The sequence below is a fragment of the Pantherophis guttatus genome, chromosome 3, assembly GCF_059756535.1.
Source record: "Pantherophis guttatus breed Tessera chromosome 3, ASM5975653v1, whole genome shotgun sequence".
In the NCBI taxonomy this organism is placed as follows: Eukaryota; Metazoa; Chordata; class Lepidosauria; order Squamata; family Colubridae; genus Pantherophis; species Pantherophis guttatus.
The window spans coordinates 122,102,211-122,123,971 of NC_142065.1; the positions used below are offsets into that span (position 1 = coordinate 122,102,211).

The window sequence follows — 21,761 nt, forward strand, 5'->3', positions numbered from 1 at the left end:
GGGCGGCCCCTACCTCCCCTGAAGGGCCTGCGGGAAGGGAAACGGGACCCCTGCCTGACCTGGAAATCCTGCTGTTGTCCACCCCTGGGCTGAGAGTACCGCTGAGGCCTGGACTGGAAGGAAGAGAAGTCAGAGCAAAAGGAATGGGCTCGAAAGGAAGTCTGCTGACGAGGATCAGATCTCCTCGATAAGGAGGGCAGAATCTTGCGATGATCCTTCGTCTCAATGAGAAGTGGATCCAATGCGGAGCCGAAGAGGTTGTTCCCTGAGAAGGGAGCCGATGCAAGCCTCCACTTGTTGCGGACATCCGCCTGCCACTGACGAAGCCACAGAAGCCGTCGTGAAGTGACTGAAGCCCCGATAGCCTTCGCTGAAAACCTGGCAGCATTCAGAGTAGCATCAGCAGAGAACTCAACAGCAGCTACGATCTTGTTGATGTCCTGATGAGATCGTACATCAGAAGAAGGCAGCCTTTCCTGCAGTTGGCGAAGCCAAAGGATGGAAGCTCTGTTAAAAAAGGAAGCGGCCGAGGAGGCCTGAATGGACCAAGCTGAGGCCTGGTGGTCCTTGACCAAGGAGTGCTCAAACTTCTTGTCTTCAGGGCGCAGGGATTCCTCTGACGGGCCAGCAAGAGGGGATGCAGAAGAGAGAGCCATGACAGGCGCATCTACAGAAGGAACTTGAAGGATGTTAGCAAAATCAGAAGCCATATTATAAAATCTTTTATCTAGACCATTAGGAACAGGGCCAGAACTAGGAGAAGACCACTGTCTTTGGATCACATCAGAAAACAGCTTGGGAGCTGGAACCACCTCTGCACAAATGGAAGGTTCCTGAAATAATAATGAGGAAGAGGGATGCTGAGATGAAGATGTAGAAGCCTCCCTTTGAGTGGAAGGAGCAGAAGAACTTCCCAGTGCAGTAACATTTTGAGCTTTATATAATAAGGATCTGAATAACTGAGTTTTGAAAAGCCCAATGAAGGAAGGCTGGTCTGGTTCCAGACCTTCATCATCCGAGAGATCTTGATCCGGGGCAATTTCCCCTTCAGATAGGGAACCTTGACTTGCATTTTCCTGGGAATCCACCCTTTCCTCGCATTGCACAGGATCAGCAACAGCCTGGGCCCTCACAGAACAACTCTGCTGACTCACATAACTGGAGACCTCAGAAGAAGCCCTTTGCTGCAGGCCTTCAGCAATACCTTGCCTAGTTGATACTGAAATAAGTTCAGCTAGGGCAGGAGTTAAACACAAAGGAGCCTCAGCCCCTTGATTGCTGGATTGAGCTGGAGCCTCAGGGGGTTCTTTTCCTGGAGGGGCTTGAATAGACACAATTGGAGATAGAGGCCTAGCAGCAGGAAATACAGAAGAAGCATCAGCAGCCACATGCTCACCCAGAGTAGACTGATCAGGAGAAAAATCATGTTCAATCTGAATTTGAGAAGGGGGAACAGCCATATTAGAAGTGGGGAGGGCAGATGATTTAGAAGGCCCCACAGCAGAAGATGAAACTCTAGAGGTCTCTGAAGCAGCTTTTTGAAAGGCCTTTTCCATGGCCTTATGCCTCCTGGTCTCTTCCCTTGATGATGCAGCAGGATTAGCACTCTTGGAAAGAGTGGATCTAGTAGCAACTCTGGCTGCCTTGGAAGGAACAGGGTCCCCTGAGGAACCTTCCTTAGGATCAGAAGTATGGCCCCTTTTTCCTTTGCTCTGGGATTTATTGCCCCTAGCATCCGCCATTTTGGAGCAGGAATTTACTTTTACAGCTCAGAAATGAATGCCAAAGGAGGGAATCACCCCTAAAAATATCCACCCACAGGGGATAATTGGTGGTTCAGGTAACTCACTGCGCCAGGAGAGAAGCAGAGAAGAATCCAGAAGCCAGGATGGATAAACAGGAGGCTGGAAATGGCCGCTAGCCAAATGGCTTAAAGGCGCGGCAAAATTAGGCGCGGAAAAGCCTTTGCGCCACAAATCTGCAGCCACAATGCTCCAACAGCAGCAGGAGGCAAGGAAACTCTCCAAACGCCCCAAAATCACCGAAAACTGCTGTAAATAGGTGCGGCGGTGCTTACGCACGTGCGCGCTGCCGCAGGGCTGCTCACAGCTGCCGGAACGCTTCTAGCGCTCCCCAGCTGATTTCAATTAAGTTTAGCCGCTTTTCTTGCAATTTAAGCAGAACGAAACAAAATAGGTAGAAATTAGGAAACAATGGCCAAAAAAGCTCTCCCACGTGGAGTTTGAAGAGAGAGCTAAAACGACTGTCCTCCACCGGACCGAGTTGAAAAACTGGATACAGGAAGAGGCGGGACTTCTTTTGTTGGTAGACTCGGTCCTAGGATAACTGGATAAGTCACATCCCTCATGTGACTGGCGTTTCCTCCGTGACTGAGAATGATGTATCTGTTGCATGAATCTGGGAAAGTGAAAATGAACTAAAGTGAACATAAAAGTAAAATGAGATAGAGCTAGACATACGCTCTGGACATTAGGATTCAAACAGATAGAACAGATTTATTATATTGAGGAAGATGTACTTTATGCCAGACATCTACAGCAATTCTCAGGAATCAGAGGCAGCTTGCCAACCCTCACTGCAGAATAATGATCTGAGACTGGAAGTAATCTACTGTTTCATCTCTCAAATGGAAAATTATTTTTACACAAACAGCAGGAGATAGTGATGTCATAGAGCATAGGTTAGAGCATGAATGAAGATTGATAAATCAGATTAAATTCTGTTCCACATCAGTGCTTATTCTTTCCTGCACAGTTAAATGCGAAATCTCTAAAGAATGAGACAGCAACAGGATGCATTCCTAATAGGATCAATTAAGACGCAGATAACCCATTTCCTATGTTGTTATATTTGGAATTTGTTTATAAAGATATACTAAGTCCAAAGTGAAATTAAATTGCAGGTATAATTAATACTACTGACTGTTGGTATCATTGTCCAAGTTGTGCTGGAACTAAAAAGTGTATTAAAGAGACAATTGTATTAAAACAGTTCAATTTTTGAACCATATTCTGCTGTATTCTATGGTGGGCACCACTAGGAGCAAAGATCCACTACTGGCTTAGAAGTTAGCCAGTCCCATATGTTTCTCTCCCATAGACACAGACAGAAAAGTATACTATCCAGGTTCACCTATTTACCACCTCCCATGTGTAATAGTACGGTTTCAGAGATCATACCAAATTGTCAGAGGAGAAAGGTACAATCCAGATGTATCAGTGAAAGAAGAAAGAGAAAAAGGCATAAATAGCCTAGATAAAACATTTTTATAGCACATCAAGGGGTAAGAAGTTGTGCAAAATATTAGAAAAAGAATTCTGACAAACAAATGTTGGTTTTTCACAATTTTTCTTTATTAATAAGTAAATGTTACACCAAAAAGGTGCCTGTCATAACATTTGGGGGACAGAAAGGTAAAAATAATTAAATCATAGCTAATGAGGCCTAAGTTTCTCATGGGCATTTTTTTTTCATTTGGAATTTATTTATAAAGGTGTTATTTTCTCCAAAGTTAAACTGCAGGTTTAATTAATTCAGCATTTAATTTCTAATAGCTGAACATTGACAAACATAGGAAAAACATTAAGCAGTATAATAAAATACAACAGGAGACATAAAATAAATATAGAGAAAACGCTTCCTCTTGTTGATATATTTTGCCTGCTTGGAGAACTGAAATAGGTTTTCATTTAAAAAATACAGTAGGAAATTACAGTTTTAATATATGAATATTTTGGATTAGACAATTCAGATTAATTGGTAGGTGCAGTAAGCAATATTAGAAGACTGATATAAAATTAGTATTAAAATGTTGCAAATATATTGTTTTTTTTAAAAAAAACTGCCCATTCCCCAAATACATTGAAATTATACTCATATCCCAACCCTATGACTTCAAATATGATTTCCTAACAAAAATTTAAACAATATCATTGCAACTTAAATCTGTAAAATGTCCCTGTACAGTATTGTAGAAATGTATATAAAACTTTTTTAAAATTGCTGGGAGCACTATTGCCAAGGCAGCCTGATGAATGAGTTCATAAAGCTTTCCTATTTATGAACAGAAGCCTGCAAAAGGATAGTGAAATGCATGATGGGAAAAAAGAATGGACCAGTGAAATATACTTTACGTATACACCATACCTTTACCCCTGGAACGGGTGTCAAATTCACATTGTCACATATCACAACTTTTCCCCCCTTTGCTAAATCAGGCGTGGGTGTGGCCAGCACGTGACACATCTGGCACATGGGCCACGGGTTTGACAGCCCTGCCCTAGAAGATGCTATATTGCTCCTCTGGTCTCAAAATTAAAATGTTCTGTGCCAATTTTTCTTCAATAAACGTATTCCAAAATGCCTTTCATTAATTTCTTAGCACAACAAAGTGTAAACACACATAAAATTGAAACCAAACAAGCAATACAGCAAAGAGAGAGAAACTAGATTGCAAATTTAATTCAATTTTAAAGGTCGTCTGGAAATGCTTAGGCAAGCAAGAGCATTAAATATGATTCCAACAAGTGAAAGTCAAAGTATCTTTAAAATGTATACAACTGTTCTACAGTAAGGCCACTGGAGCAACATAACAGGCTCATCTCTCATGCTGGGTCTGTAAGCCTTGGGGTTAAATTTAGCGCAGGCCTAGGGAATCTATTGTCTTCTGATGCTACTGAACTAAAAAACTGACAACAAGGCTAGCTAGAGTTGCTGGAAGCTGTAGGTCGGCAACATCTGGAGAGTCACAGGTTCTCCAACCATGGTACTGCCAGCTTAAAAAAGGATGAAATGATAGCAACTACCACTCAAAATGCACCCAATGCTCAAAATAATATTCATAAAGATAAAATTGCACATATCTGATAAAATTATTTTACCATGTTTCCCCAAAAATAATACCCTGTCTTTTCTTTTTGTCCCCAAAATAAGCACCAGGTCTAATTTTCAGGGGAAGTGTTACCCATTTATCTTAGGATCACCGCAGCCATGTCTCCCATGCCCCAACACCTGCCCGACTTCTGCAGCCTCTCGCAGCCATGCACCACGTGGCCCATTTTGCCGGGGCGCTGCTTGTGGCAGGAGGCTGCATGGCATGTTGTGCTGTTGTGCATGCGAGCAGTGGCACTGGCGCGATGAGTCTCGCCATGAGAGGTGGCACCAGCGCAATGTGTCATGTGGCATCCAGCTGCAAGCAGCTGCAGAAGTCAGGCAATGGCGCAACAGGTGTCAGGGCGTAGGAGGCCTGGCTGTGGAGATCCTAAGTTAAGCAGGGGCAGGGTGCATGGGGCAGTTCCACACCCCACCCTTGCCCTACCTTGCGCCTCATCTCATTTTGTAGAACCAGATTGTGGGCGGAGCTTAACTAGGGCTCATTTTGGGAGTAGGGCTTATATTAGGCACAAGTATGAAAATTGGGCTAGGGCTTATTTTTGGGGTAGGTCATATTTTAGGAGAAACACGGTAATTATTCTCTTTGTTATGCTGTATGTGGTAGACATCATAAAAGAAATCACTTCCTTACTAAACATTTGTTGATTAGAACTAAATCTAGATTCATAAATATGTACATCCATAAATTAAACATTTATTCAAACATATAAATAAATTAGTTTCAAATAAATTGCCTAAACAAAATAACTTTTGTTTAAAACTTCCTTTCAGTAAAGATCAATGGGCTAGTGAAGATATTTCAGCACACTGCACTTTGCCAACCTTGTCAAATAGACAAAATATCCAGACAACTATTAGAAGAAGCAGCAATGGAAAAATTGTATTATCAAGCATGTAAATTCAGGGCTTCAAAAGTATACCCCATTTATGGATGCTTATCCCCCTTCATCTTTCTGGCATAAACAAGAAGATAGTGCTACAACCCATTGCATATAGAGTTCCTCACTGGCTCACATAAATATAGGCTGTTTTCTACACCAATTCCTTCCCAAGCATAGCGCTGCTCTCTCAAGTTTTTGATAAAATGGAAACAAGGATTCATTGGGAATTACCCCAGCTTGCTCAGAAGATTCAAGACAGCTAGTAAGCAGGGCTACACTTTGGATGGATTTTTCAGTCAGATGCAGAGCATATAAAGCTCACATACATTTTTGGAAATAAAGCTGGGCACATGCAATTTAAAACTGAATGTATCTTTATAAATTAAATCTTCAAGGAAACATAATACCAAAGAAGTGATGTATGAGCACACTATGCCTACTGACAATGCGCTGTATATCCCATGTTGATCTCATTCTCTGTGTGAGCAAACAGTTTGAGATAACTGAAATCAATTGTCCCAAAACTCTGGAAAATTGATTATGACTGGACTCCCAAAGATCAGTTGCTAATTCATCTTCCTGCCACAGCCTTTCTTGTAAAAAATGAAAAAGTCAATCTATCATCAAGATGTGTAAAGATCTGTAATATCTTTACAAACACCCCATGAGCATTACGGAAGCTAGAATAATTTATGGATGTCTGTACATCTGGAACTTAAATGCAGACATTAATCCTTAATAAAAAGTCACCAAAGGCAAGATGAATCTTCTCAGATAGGGTGGTTATCCCCCAAGGACATTTTAATATGCTTTTTTCCTAAATTCAGGCAGTTGAATTTCATGACAGCCCAGTATTTATTTATTTTAACTATGCTGTTTTCCCATGCAATTTTCTCAAAATAGCTTGGGTGCCTTTGAGTCATTTTTTGACTCCTGATGATTGCCTGGATTAGTCTCTGCAGTTTCCTTGACAAGGTTTTTCAGAAGTGGTTTGCCACTGTTTCCTTCTTAAGGCTGAGAGTGCGACAGACCCAAGGTCAGTCATTGGACAGTGACGGGCCCAAGGCTTTGAGCCTATGGCAAAATAACATTCACAGTCTCCCAGTTCATAGTCTGATGTCTTAACCACTACACCAAAGTAGCTCTCCACAATTAAATTATAATAAATTAAAAAGTAATCATCTAAAGAATAACTGTATTTGTACAGGAAAGGCCTAAAAGCAATTGTAAGTCTTCAGCAAAGGCTTAATAGACCCAATACCAGCAGAGGAGGAGAGCATTCTAAAGAACAGGTATCTTAGAATATTTTTTTTAAAAAGCAACTTATTAGAAACTTAGCAAGATCATTCCAGGATTTTAAAAAAAGGTACTTCCATCCTGAAGCTGTGGCTGGACATGGCAAGTTGAAAATCTTTAGTTCTATTATGACCTGCAGTTTGTGAACGTAGGCAATACAAAGAATAAATGCCATATCCAAATGCAGAGTTGGAGATTAAACTATAAAAAGGGAATGATGCCCAAAGCATTCTGCCTTCCCCAAGCAGTTCTCTCCTTAAGTGCTTTAAAAATAAATGCATTTTCAACTTAGACTTTGATTCTTCAAGTTGACACTTGTGTTATAAAGTGAGAGGTACAGGTGCATAAAGAAATAGTCACTAGTTTAGAGTGTTTTGGTCTCTGTTCTCACAAGTAATGTTAGTTGTGGATCCTGCTATTTTGACAGTTTCTACCTATTCTAACTCAATTCAAGAGAGGTGGTTGCTGAAACAGAGGGCACAGAGCCAACTCTAGCTATTTTGTCACTTACTCAGAACTTCCTATCAGCAGCAGCTTCTTGTAAGGACTTTCTACTTCAATATGACAGGGAGGGGAACAAAGGAGAAAACACTGAGCATCCCCAACCATGATTTTTGTCACAACTCTTGGATAAGATACAGAACTGAAAAGGGGAGAAAGGGGCGCAAAAGCATTGCAAATCTATTTACTATCTGATGGAGGATTTCTCTGTCCAGCTGTATTGCATCTTATGCCAGATGATTTTGGAGCAGCCCATATGCACAGAAGGGAATAGTGGAACTCTACCTGAAGAGACATTTTACATTTTCTTTGAAGATGGAAAGACAATAATGAAAAGATATACAGACTATCTCAAGCATTGTAAGTTCTTCACAAATACTATCTCAATAAGTCTGCAATGGTGGAGTTCCTGTGCTGAAAATGGTGTTTGGAAACGAAGACACAGAGCCACTCTGGGTTCCCCAATGCTTCCCAGCTGGGCGCTTCCTAACTCACAACTCAGATTCGTGCCCTAAACCACAGTTACAGCAGGAAAAGAATGTCTTTTTAAAACAAATTTTACATTGTTGCCTTACAATATTCTGTCTTTTTAATAGACAACAGATTTTAGAAATAACACTGCCATTTCTTTTTTGGGGAAACATTCATTGCTGCTTTTATTAGAGAAAGTAAGTAGCAATTTTAAGGACTTTTAATTTAAAATTAACAAACTTAAATATTTTTGGGTAGTATTTTGGATTTTTTAATCCAAATTTATCTTTTGTTTTGAAATGTTTTAGAATATGATGGCTTATTTGCTATTCTGATTCTTTCATAAAGTTGCTTCAAAACATCAGCTTTTATATTTGTGGAGCTTTTTTGTATCTGTAAAGTGGCACCCATTGCTATTTAATTTTTGAAAATAAAATAAAATCCGTAAAAACATTTCAAAACAAGCTAGCAAATAAATACATTTTTTTAAAAAAAGTTTAAAATAGACCAGTATTATTACTTGGGGTTGGAAGATGTCTTTCTATTTGCTCCAATCTCCCTTCCTAGTTGAGAATTTAGTCCTTCTCTGATCTCTAGTCACCATGGAAAACAGCAGTTGTGTAATTTCTGCAAAGACTACAGCTTTCCATTCTTTAGTATAAAATTCATAAGCCTTGAATTAATATTACAAGCCTGTGAATCCTCACATTCATACAGCAAGGTTTTAAGGAGTCAAGATTGGATTTCATATCTAATAATTAAAATGTATCTAACACTATTCCAAATGGGTACTGAAACATGCCAATCTCCATTTCAATCCAACACAATTGCTAGTGCTAGTTTTACCTGATCCATCTACATAATCATTTAAACTGTTCCTTTCATATTTTAAGTGAGTAAATAATCACTGCATTTGAAATGACACATTCAAGAAGGCCCCCCTTTTAAGATGCATTCAGCATACTGACCATTCACTAATCAGAACTGATAACCCATTAATACCCCTGTGCAGATTAATCTTCCTTAGTCCATCTTGAGTCAAGAGTCCCAAAACAGAATTCTAATAGCAATTGTACTTCTTTATGTTCCATTTTTCATTTCCCACTCCTAGAAAGAATGAAAAAGAAAATGTAAATATAATTACAAGTGCACATATATTCATATCAGCTGAGTCAAATATTATGCACCAATTGGATTAAAAAAATAAGACAGCTCCAGAAAGAAATTCCAAACCTTCACAACTTCTAAGGGTGTGGGCTTCAAGTACCATAATTGCTCAGCCAGCATGGCCATCCAGCAAAGCTGGGATGCCCCATTGTAGAGCCTCAGAATCTTACTGACTCAAAAAATAATGAAGATGATGATGAATTGTATAATGTATGATTTCAATAAAATCTTGTAACTAGGAGTTGAATCAGGAAGAAGATAAACATGAACATCTTATTAAGATGGAAAAGAACTGTTAAGCAGGTAGTCCTGATTTAGCAATCACAATTGGGACCTGAGACCAACAGAGCTGTCATTAAGTGAAATGGTCTTGGGAAATCACATGACTATAAGTGTGCTTCCCTCTTCCCACTTCCATTGCCCTTTGGGATCTTCACATTATGCTATGGGCTGGAATAGCCAGCTTAAAACTGACAGGTGTAATCAGTTTTTCACCTTCAGCTTTTGTCTGCTTCCTAGCCACTCCTACCCCTTTGGAATATTCCCCCCAGCAGGGGATAATTAGAAGGAAAGGAATTAATGTTTGTATTTACATTCATTGGAGAAGAAGGGAATACAAGAGAGTAAGCAGGCACACAACGGGAAATAAACATCAAAATCAATGCTCTGGTGCCAGTATCCCTGAGAGTGCTATGCAAACAGTCTAGTGTATTCCCCACCGTCTCCCTGCTTATTCTCTTGTAACCCCTCCCTTTCAAAGTATTCTGTGAGGAGGGGGGGCTAGATCAAGCCAGGAGAGATTGCCTACAGAAATAATTTGTGCTCTGCAAAGGGGGAGGGGAAGAAAAAGCTGTTTCTGAAGGCAATCTCTCTTGTGCCTTATTCATCTCTTACTCCGTGTGGAAAGATTGGAGAACGAGAGTAAGCAGGCACACTATGGGGAATACACTGGACTATTTCTATAGCATGCTCAGGACTGCTGATGCCACCACATTCTTTTCCATGTGCATTTCCTATGGTGTGCCTGCTTACTCTTTTATAATTCTTCCCAATCTCTCACCTTTGCAAGTGGGTGGGGAAAGAAAAATAACAAGTCAGGCAAGGACAACATGTACTAATTATAATTGTAATCTTGTGAGTGAGAGATGCTGTAAAGATCATAAATGCAAATCTTGGTACTAAGATTAATTTTTTCAACACCATTGTAACTTTGAATGGTTGCTTAATGAGGCAGTTGCTAAGTAAAAACTAAAGTGCAATCCAGTAGAATGTGATTCTGTATTTGGGCATCTGACAAGTTTAAGAGCTTCCTTTGAGACTTGGCTTCAGACAAACACAATAGGTGGTTGGTAGGAGGATGTAATTCTCACACAGATCCAATTGCTAGACCTTGCTTGTTCTCCTTCATAAAGCAGTTAATATAAATCAAGGGTAGGCAATTTATGGGCAATATTTGCTCCTATCTCAAGATTTTGGGGCTTCTGGAGGCCCATTCCTCATTTCCCTCTGTAGATCAGCAGTGTTAGTTTGGTCGTGAAACTATGTTGAATTCAGCTACAAGCTATGATAAAATCATGAACATCGAATTTAGCTAACGTGAGAGATATTTGCAAATATGGATATTGTTTACTGTGGGATTGTTTGTGACCACCTGAATAATTTCACCCTGCACTCTTGTAGTGATTTTGACAGCACAGGCCATACTTTGGAAACTACATAATTGTCCCAAACCTTCTCTATTTCAAGACTATTTTTCTGAGTAGGCGCTAGTTTAGGTGTAGAGTTTCATGAACATTTTTCTTCATCTTTTCAATGCCTTTTTTACACGTTTTCAGAAATTTCTTTTGATTACTTATGTGGGAAGATTTTATTGCAATAAGGGGGGAAGTTAATGTATGAAGTTTATGTAAAGCAGGCCTGGCCCAAATAAGCTTTTATTGTTGAACAAATGGCCCCAGTTCTTTTATCAAATTGATTGAAATAGGAGGATTATTACATTTTTATCCTCACATACTGTAAGTTGGATGAATCTGTTTATGAAATAATGAAGCAAGAACCAGACTTTAGTGTCATTTGTTCTGGTGGATTTTCTTTATATATAAGACTCAATGTTCTGATAATATTCATGGCAAAGCTAAGCAAACATACAAAAAAAAAATCTTTTTTTTTTTTTTTTTTTTTTACAAAATCATATTGCAACTGGAGTACGATTTTTCCACATTTTTTCTCTCACTTGAACTAAAAGAACAAACTTTTAAAGGTTAATATAGCTACCAAAGGCTTTTTTTCCCCCTGAGCAACAGTATCTGTATCAAAGTATCGAAGCAAGACAGCAAACTGGCTTCTCTACTATGGAGAAAGGATAAATAAACCAAGCCACTTAGTAATAGTAGGAGAATATGTTTGTTTGTTTGTTTGTTTATGTTTTATTAAATTTATATACCGCCCTACTCCCGAAGGACTCAGGGCGGTGAACAGGCACAGAATAAAATACATAAATACAAAAGTTAGAAACAATTTAAAACCAAATTAAATAATTTAGCCCAAGACAATTAAAAATCCCAATAATTTAAAACAAATTAAAGTTTCAGTTTAAAAAATTAATAAGAAAGGGGAGAAAATTAGGCCAGGCCGGCTTGCTGGAATAGGAGGGTCTTAAGAGCACGGCGGAAAGTGCGCAGATCCAGGATCCTCCGTATCTCCGAGGGGAGCTCATTCCAGATAGTGGGTGCCCCCACAGAGAAGGCCCTCCCCCTGGGGGCCGCCAGTCGACACTGCTTGGCTGACGGCACAACTGCAACAACTGTGTGAATCTCACCTTTGCCTTCTGAAGCACGTGGCCTCGGCATGGAGAGGTGCTTGAGGAGGAATGTCTTTTCAGGACAATTGCACTATTCACAGGCATAGAACATTCTGTATCACTTGTATCACAACTGGAGATGGGTGAATTCTCCAGAGTCTGATGCTTTAGAACTGGGGACTAAATAATAAATAGAAAACAATTTGAAACCAGAGTTATCAAAAAGTGTCAATAGTTATATCAGCAGTTAAACTATCCTGGCTCTTGGAGTAGAAGATATTGTCCTGTTGGACAAATGTGAAGATTGGTTTGAAAGAACAAGATAACAGTGTAAGATTGGCAGATACACAGTCAGGAATCTCTGCAATCCTTTAAATGAGTTAATAATTTCAGAGCCATATAACTTGAAATCTAGGAGTAACCAAGAAATATACCAGTATATCTCTCATCAGCAAAAATGGCTATTCTAGTCATGCCTGATTCCAGATCATTTATAAAAAGCACTGGTCCTAGGAGGACCCCAATAATTTTATCCCATTGTGAGCAATGCCCATTTATTCCTACTGTAAATTTGTTACAATTCTGTTTGCTATTGTCAGGTTGCTTACCCATAAGAGAACCTGTCTTTTTATCCCATGGCTGTTAAGCTTACTGTGAAGTCTTTGATTTTGGACTTTATCAAACACTTTTTGAAACACTAAGCAGCTGATGTTTACTGGTTTGCCCTTATTTACATGCTTATCAATACCCTCAAATACTTGGGTAGATTAGCTAAAATAGGAACTTCCCTTAGTGAAGCCATGTTGGGTGTCCTTCACCAAGGCCTTTGTCTCCAAATGTTTGCTAATTTTATCTTTACAGCAGTCTCTACTATCTTCCTCAGAAGAGACATTAACCTGACAGACCTATAATTTTCTGGATCTCTCTGTGACTCCTTCTAAAAAATTAATTACATTGACTACCTTCCAATCTTCAACTACAGAGGCAAGTTTACGAACAGGGTGCATGTTTGAGTTAGAAGTTCCAGAATTTCAGATGTGTTTAATATTTAAAATACATTTTGTCTTATCTCCATCCATGTTTTCATACAATCTTGTCAACTGTGGTGCTCAATATGCTACATAAGGTCAAGGTAACCCTCAGATGGCATAATAATTTCCCAGGTAGTAACAGATCCAAACAAGCAAAAGTGTGCAAACAAATGACAGAGTTGATGCTGAATCTCATATGTAGAGCATGACAGATAGTAATTATTTAAAAATAGCAAAATATTTATATGATTTATAAAATATATTTTACAGTAGAATCTATTTAAGTTTAAATTAAATTAAATTAAATTAAATTAAAATACCTGTGCAGTTAAACTCCGTGATTTAGGTTCAATTGCCAATCCTAGTGTGATGCCTCCAGCCAAAGCCTTTTTCAAATTCTCTTTCACTTCTGTCAACTCTAGTTCCAGAGACACACGCTCAGACTCTTTCAACTTACACTCTTCTTCCAACTTCTTTAATTTATCTTCAAGAATTAGTAGGGATTTCCTGCCTGAAATCCAGAGGAGAGAAATGATCTTTGAGGCTGTGATAAAATTGTTACACACTGTTCTTAAACCAAGGGCTGAGAAGTTGGAAAGTGAAGACACTTCACAGCAGGCAGCTTCAGAAGTGAGTCATCATCATTCATCAAATACAAGTTACTATAATCTGATCAGCTACATTAACATAGCCAAGTGTGTTTGTTTGCTTTTTTTACTTTTAATTTCAATTGTTATAGCCACCCACCTCAATATCACTCTGGTTGGATGAAATATTCTATAATTAAAGGACAATAATTAAGACTGCATCAGCAAATTATTGCCAAAGTAAGTTATATCTAGTGCTATGGTTATTCAACAGTATAAACTAGTCTTTAGCATTTAACTTCATTTAAATGATCCAGCCTGGCAAATAAAATAGTATAAAAATGCTATCTATAACACAGAACTACCTTGAAAGTGGCACCTTAATGCTAGAACAGTTGCCTCCTCTTCTGTAACATCATATACACAACTATAACACAACTGCTGTAAAACAAAGAAACAAATAAGAATCTCTGCCACCCTCTTCATAACATTCGCTGTCACTGAAAAGAATATGGAAACACAATGTCTCATCAGCATACTCAAATTTAATTGAATATTACAAAGGGGCAGAAACTTGGTATGGAGTAGCAGTTTATATATTGGTCTCACCTTTGTAATGCAAATTCCCTTAAGTTATAAGCAAGAGGGGACTTCCTCTGTATAACTACTCTGTTTCTAAGCTTGTATCTTTTCATAGAAAAATAATAATAAAAGCTACTTCTGATGCTAGAGACATTATTTCCTGATACTTTGATTATAAACAAAAAGTGCCTAGCATACCAGGATTCATTTCAAGAGCTGCCCGGAGGTCTTTCCTTTCCTTTCGTAACTGAGCCAAGTGATTCCTCAGGATTTCTTTTTTCTTTAATAGTTCCTCCTCTTTTGTTTGTAATCTCTTTGCATCTGCTTCAACACGATTCTTTCCATACTTGTATTGATCTGCATCTACACAAAAGTTTAATTATAAGATATCTGAACTAGGAAACTTATGTCAGAATGAAAGACTAATCCAAATCTAGGCATCCCATTTACTTGTATGTCCACTTACAATCAAATGTTTTAACAAAGATTTGTTTTACTATTACTCTGTATTTGACAACATACCTCTTGTCAGACCTGCCACAGTCAGATTCCTTAGGAAAGAAATACCTTCGACTCCATTTGGCTGAAGTGAAAAGTTCTTTTTCTAAGGGATAGTGGCTGAAGTAAAAGCAGGCTAGAACTAAAGTTTCTGCGCCAAAAGTTAGAAACTTTTCCCCTTCATCATGGCCCTCTCCCCTGACCAATTTGTCTTCAGCCAATGGCGAGCCGCATAGATGTTTTGGGAACTGCTCAGATGTTTGGAGCAATTCATGTTGTTTTCCCAAGGTTTGTGGCCTTAAAGACTGGCAAAGGCTGGTTTCATGCATCTCTGGTCTCTGTCAAATTGTCATCCCCCCTCCCTAAGTCCCATCTCTAACCTAACATGTTGATTGCCCATTTGCTCTTCTTCCCCTCCCCACTAACATTTAATGGCAGCTGTTAGTGAGGTGCCCCGCCGAAGATGGCAGAGTTGACACCTCTACCCCTATGGTTGCTGTTACATCTTCAATCACTCCAGCTTTAATTCAAACAAAAACTTCTTCAAATAGCTAAAAGTATGTCTTATACAGCACCTGCTGCACCTGAGCAATTATCAAGATAATGGTAGCAACCATACCAGCCAAATTACACAGAAAAAGTATTCAAAAATTCCAAAGCTTTAAAGAGTAGTGTTGAAAAAGGAAGAATTTAACTCAAATTTTCTATTTGTTCTGCCCATATTATGCTAGAAAAGTAAATAAGAGAGTAAGATAATAAAAAACTTGTTCATGAAAAAAGAAAGATAAGGGCATTTTTATGACAACTGGGAGCAGAACAACCATGAAAACTGGTCATTGTAAAATAGTGAAAAAATATAGACACTGTTGAATTACAGATTTGGAGAGTATCAGAGGCTGCAAAAAGAACCAATCATTTGGTCTTGTACAAACTGAATACTGACTGCTTCCTTGAAAACCATGATTTACATGGAGAAACCCATATAGTTTAGGCATATGGTGCAAATGTGGTCCAAATTTATATTTTCTTTTATTTCTAAAATAAATTATAATAATAGAGTAGCAAAAGTGACTATGTATTAAGCAAAGTAGAAATAGAAGACAAGAAGAAGACTGAATACAGTTCTTCAGAAATTGCTTATAATCTATCAATTTGAATCTACCACTTAGATGATCGTGATGAATGACCTTGGTTTTGGAAATGAAATTTCTGTGTGAGGAGTCATTTATCTCATGGACAATAGACAGATGCATGGATAATAGATAAATAAATAAACACAGTAGATAAATACTTATCTATCATGCACAAAGAATTATTTTACCTAATAATTTCAGACAGTTTAAAAGAATAAGATATTTCAAAGCCGGAAGAAATAAAGAATACTCACTAGAGCTGCTACGTTTCACATTTGAAGCAAATTCTGATTTTTTTGGTGAATTGCTTAATGTTCTCCCTTTTCCTGAAATCCCATTTGCAGCTACTGGCATTTTCTTTCCTTTAAACTGTAAGGAAAATCAAGAATGCATTTATTGCTAAACATTAAGTACAGTTGTTTTACATAAATGGGAACAAAAAGAGGCAAATTTTGGTTAAAAGTTTAAAATCGAGGTAGTCAGAAAACCATGCTTCTGAAGCAACCAAAGGCATCCACTGTGCTTTTTGAAAATACGGGAAGTCCTCAACTTACAACAGTTCATTTAGTGACTGTTCAAAGTTGGAACAGCAGTGGAAAAAGTGACTTATGACCGCTTTTCAGACTTATGACTGTTGCAGCATTCTCGTGGTCATTAATAAAAATTCGGACACTTGGCAACTGACTCATAGTTATGACGGTTGCACTATCCCAGGTCATGTGATCACCTTTTGCAACCTTCTTACAAGCAAATTCAATGGGGAAGCCAGATTCACTTAACAATCATGTTATTAACTTAATAACCACAGTGATTCACTTAACAACTGTGGCAGGAAAGGTCGTAAAATTCACTTAACAAATGTTTCATTTAGCAACAGAAATTTTGAGCTTAATTGTGGTCATAAGTTGAGGACTATCTGTTATAGAAGAGATGAGACAACATAAAATTAAAACAAATGTTTGAGAAAGGGCCACTTCACAAAATAATCACTGAAAGATGTGCCCAGAAGCTTCAGAAAACTTAGGCCAATCTCTAGGAAATCTCTAAGTGGCTAGGAAATGAACTGACAATAAAATCTTAAATTAACATCAGCCTTTATTAGAGCTGCAGAATGTTCAGAAACAAGTTGTAATGACTTGGACAATGGAACATTTTGCAAAGAGTGAAAAGACATCTGTTTTTAATTTGACAAGAGCAGAACTTCAACATTTAGAAGTTCTAAATGTTACATTATTTGGATTTATTATTTACAAGTTGTTTGTTTATGATTCAAACATGGAAAGGAATGTTTGATTTATTTTTATATTATTTTGCCTCAGAATAACATTAGTTTTTGTGATTAAAATTATTGAAGGAGGCAATACGTGTGTTCATCTGATTTTTCAGAATCTTCAATTACTCATTTCAATAAAAAAAACACTCTTTTGAAACAAGCAACAATCATTATTTTGCAGGCATATAATAAAATGAACTTATAAAAAAAGATTCCTGCAGCAACTCATTTCACTATAATTTTAAATTTTAGCAGATCTTCTGATTCTTAGAACAAATCTTTTAGGCAAATTTCAAATTGGTTTTCTAAATATACAACATACAGTATAATGGTCACTGACTGCAGAGGAATGACTGTTCCACTCCTCAAATGAAAAAGCTGTAAAACCTAAGACTATAACAGGGCACAAGTATATGGCCAACTTGTCAAAAACGTCTCCCATCCTCCCATTACGTATGGAAACTGCATCCTCTCTCTAATATTTCCAAATGTGAAATAAGTTTGCAGAATGTTTTAAGCTTTGGAAAGATCACATCCCCAAAGATTTGAAAGTGAACACAAAATTGAATGAAGCATATCTATTTGAAACAATTTTGTACTCAAGTAAGTCAATTTGTTTCTTTTAGAATGAAGCAGAACCATCTGCATAACACAGAACAGTAGGAATTACCCAAGCCACAATAATGATCCATATTCAACGTACTAACTGCAGTACAGTATATTCAACTACTCACACATAACTGCACACAGATAGTACAGAAAAGTACAGGCTGTTGTAGGCTGTGAAATTGACCATTACCAAGGACTTAATTTCAGCTGTTGAAGCAATGATATCGCTAATATGTATCCTCTGAAATTTGCTCTGTGTAAAATCCAAGAGAGTTTTATTTAAATTGATTTCTTTCAAAAATGTTACAGGTGGAATTTCCAGAATCTTCAAGGATAGTTGGGAGTCCCGAGTTGTAGTGTTAGTTTGGTCAGGTTGGAGCAAGCTAAATTAAGCTAAGAATTTTAAAAAGAAAAATGCATAGGTTTCTAAGATGTTATTCTCATAGCCAGTGTTTCTAAACAATTTATATGAGATTATATTATTTAGCTTTAATTAACTGTAAGCATTTAGGGATGCGGTGGCTCAGTGGCTAAGATGCTGAGCATGTCGATCGAAAGGTTGGCAGTTCAGCAGTTTGAATCCCTAGTGCCGTGTAACAGGGTGAGCTTCCGTTACTTGTCCCAGCTTCTGCCAACCTAGCAGTTTGAAAGCACATAAAAAATGCAAGTAGAAAAATAGGGACCACCTTTGGTGGGAAGGTAACAGTGTTCCATGTTGGCATTTAGTCATGCCGGCTACATGACCATGGAGACGTCTTCAGACATTGCTGGCTCTTTGGCTTTGAAAAGGAGATGAGCACTGCCCCCCAGAGTCGGGAATGACTAGCACATATGTGCGAGGGGAACCTTTACCTTTACCTTAATTGTAAGCATTTAACGATCAGTACACAAAAGCAAGAACAGAAATATGATTAAAAGAATTAAGCATTTTAGTACCTGTGCAACAGATCCCTTCCCCACAGCAGAGGTATTAGTGACAGACTGAGCAGAAGACAGATTGGATGAGATAGGTTGTTTATAATGGTTAGATGAGAGTTTGTCAGTAGATAACCTATTGGCTTTTCGCTCTGCTGGTGGACAACGTGCAAAAATTTTCGGGGATGGCAAATTATCATACACGCCCATGTTATCATAAAGCCCATCTTCTCCTGTGTTTTTGCTAGAAGATGTAGGAAAGCCATCTTCTGGTTCCCACTGCAATACACATACTTAGTAAATTAGAATAACTTTATGCATTGAAAAAAATGAAATAATTTGAAAGTTAATTGAGAAATTAAGAAAACTCCTCCAACCCTCAGCAAGAGTTCCTTCCCTACTGGTTCTATACAGTAGTACTTTGATACTTGACTGCTTCAAACCTCGTCAAATTTGGTATGCGATGCATTTTGATGCGAAAATTATTATTATTATTATTTATTGGATTTATATGTCACCCTCTCTCCAAAGGACTCAGGGCGGCTCACATCAACGAAACAATCCCAATAAATACAAATTAAAACAGACTAAAAACCAATTTAAAACAGTAGACCCCATCAGTCCTGGCTAGGGCGTTTAAACAGCCAGGTCTTAAGCTCATGGCGGAAGGTATGAAGGTCGGGGGCCAGCCGAAGACCCACGAGAAGTTGATTCCAAAGGGTGGGCGTGGCCACAGAGAAGGCTCTACCCCTGGGGGTCGCCAGCTGACATTGTCTAGCCGACGGCACCCTGAGTAGGCTCTCTCTGTGGGAACACACCGGGCATGGGAAGTCGATGCTGGATGCAGGTGGTCCAACAGATATCCTGGGCCTAAGCCATGAAGGGCTTTATAGGTTAACACCAGCACCTTGAATTTCACCCGGAGGGCAACTGGCAACGAATGCAAGTCGCGCAGGAGAGGGGTAACATGGGAGTATCGGGATCCTCCCATTACAACCTGTGCGGCCGCATTCTGCACCAGCTGAAGCCTCCGAGTGGTCTTCAAGGGCAGCCCCAGGTAGAGAGAATTGCAGTAGTCAATCCGGGAGGTGACTAATGCATGAGTGACTGTGCATAGGGCATCACGGTCCAAATATGGGCGCAACTGGCGCACCAGGCGAATCTGGGCAAATGCCCCCCTGGTCACGGCTGAAAATGTTATTGTGTTATTCATCATTTGTTTGGTACTTGATGCACTGCAATAGGAAGAGGGGAACATCCATGGAGAATAGGCAGGAAATTGGCTATGGTAGGAAGGTTGCTCAAAAGTAAGCAGGCAACAACTGCAAAGAGTGGACAAGAAGTCGGCCATGCTGGGAAGGTCACTGGCATAGGAAAAGGGACACTTAGGAAGTTCTTCCCAGCCAAAACAAAGAGTCACACGGTAAGTCCCATGGTTTGTTTCGTTCTCATCATTTTTAGTACTCATTGCATCTCCCAGAATCAGTTAACAGAGTACTGAGGTACCACTGTATTTTTATTCTAAAATTTGCTTTTATTTTACAGTAATTATATCAAAATGGAAATCTTGCAAATTCCAAAGTTAAGATTTCTAAGCACACTGCTGAAAAGAACAGTTAGGAATAATGCCATTCAATATCCTTATGTTGTCTCTCTTATAGTCTATAAGATAAGTTTCAATATCATATGCCAACCATCTGACTATTAATTTGAAACTACAAATTAACAAGAGGCAAATTTTGGCCTTTCCCATATAAAACTTTTGATAGAGCATCCCTCTTTTTTAACATGTCTTGCTGCAAAGCAGTCTTTTGATTCCTTGGTTTAATTTTTATCATTTTGATTTAAGAAGTTCCTACAAATTAGAGTTTCAAACTAGGTTCTTATACTGGTTCATAACCAATTTTTAAATCTTGGGACCCTTATTTGGATATCACAATAAAAAGAGATTTAGAAACCAAGAAACCATAACTACAGGGAATTGCCTAACAGAAGGATGCAAGCAAAGAAATGCAAGCAAAGAAATCAAGAAGTAAATACGCATAGCCCCACAAGTCATGTTGCTGGAGAACTTCTTATTCTTGTGTCAAGAATAAGAGCCTTGGTAGTACTAGGGTTTAAGGCACCCTGTTATTAAGCTGCTTAAGACCAGCTGCCTGCAATTACTGCAGGGTTCGAATCTCGCCAAGGCTCAAGGTTGACTCAGCCTTCCATCCTTTCTAAGGTAGGTGAAATGAGGACCCAGTTTGTGGGGGCAATAAGCTGACTTTGTATAAATATACAAAAGGATGAAGGCTATTGCTGAGCACATTGTAAGCCGCCCTGAGTCTTCGGAGAAGGGCGGCATATAAATCAAATTAAAAAAAAAAAAAATGTATCAGAATGATTAATGTGTTAGTAACATTTGTCTACTTTGTCAAGAATTATCTGAGAATATATAAAATATTGTATACTGTGAGCTGTATAAAATACAGAGTTAAGATTTTGACTGTCTCCTAAAGATGGATGGATAAGTACTGTAAGAAATGTAATTATATTAGAAAGAGGAAACTATCATATGGTAAAGTTACACTTATAGGATACACATGAGCAATCATAGTCAATCAACTTCTCCTAAACTATCTTCCTAAACCTTTATACTAGCCTTTCCCAAACAGATTTACTCTAGATATGGTGAACCATAAATCATTCAGAATTCTTCCATTGGAATGATCACTGGATAGTCGGGAGCATGTTTGAAAGGCATTCAGCTGGGAAAACTACAACGTAATTCTATAACAGAAGAACTACTGAATTAAAGTAAGGCATGATCTCATGCCAATATGCATAAAAATCTATCCCAGTCATTCCAATTTTTGAAATATTTGTGATTAGAGGTCATCCTCATTTAGTGACTACTAAATCACTAAACCAACTCTGATTGGTTGAGTGATTTAGTGGGGGACCATCAACTCTGTCTCAGTGGTACAGTTGCTAAGTGAAGCATCATGTGACTGCAACAGCTTATCATTTTACATCTATTGCAGTCATTAAGCAAGTGACTGTTGGATCATTAGGTGAGACATCATGTGATCATGACTGGAGATTTTTCTGCCAGCTTCTC

General features: G+C 38.5%; 1 protein-coding gene across 8 annotated transcripts in view; it reads right to left on the reverse strand.

Moving 5' to 3' along the window:
* Positions 1–8,216: 8,216 nt before the first annotated feature.
* Positions 8,217–21,761, reverse strand: part of AFAP1 (actin filament associated protein 1) — a 59,335-nt gene continuing 45,790 nt past the window's right edge. For 4 of the 8 annotated variants that reach the window (XM_034411724.3, XM_034411725.3, XM_034411726.3 and 1 more), the window contains 6 exons: positions 18,680–18,937; positions 16,116–16,230; positions 14,429–14,593; positions 13,382–13,572; positions 12,049–12,210; positions 8,217–9,170 (listed from right to left, as the gene is read on the reverse strand). In XM_034411724.3, the coding sequence (XP_034267615.1) occupies positions 9,144–9,170; positions 12,049–12,210; positions 13,382–13,572; positions 14,429–14,593; positions 16,116–16,230; positions 18,680–18,937 (918 nt within the window). In that variant the 3' untranslated portion in view covers positions 8,217–9,143. Of the gene's footprint in view, positions 9,171–12,048; positions 12,211–13,381; positions 13,573–14,009; positions 14,090–14,428; positions 14,594–16,115; positions 16,231–18,679; positions 18,938–21,761 lie in introns of those variants that run through there. The other 4 variants (XM_034411729.2, XM_087891269.1, XM_034411730.3 and 1 more) reach the window with 2 other exon arrangements.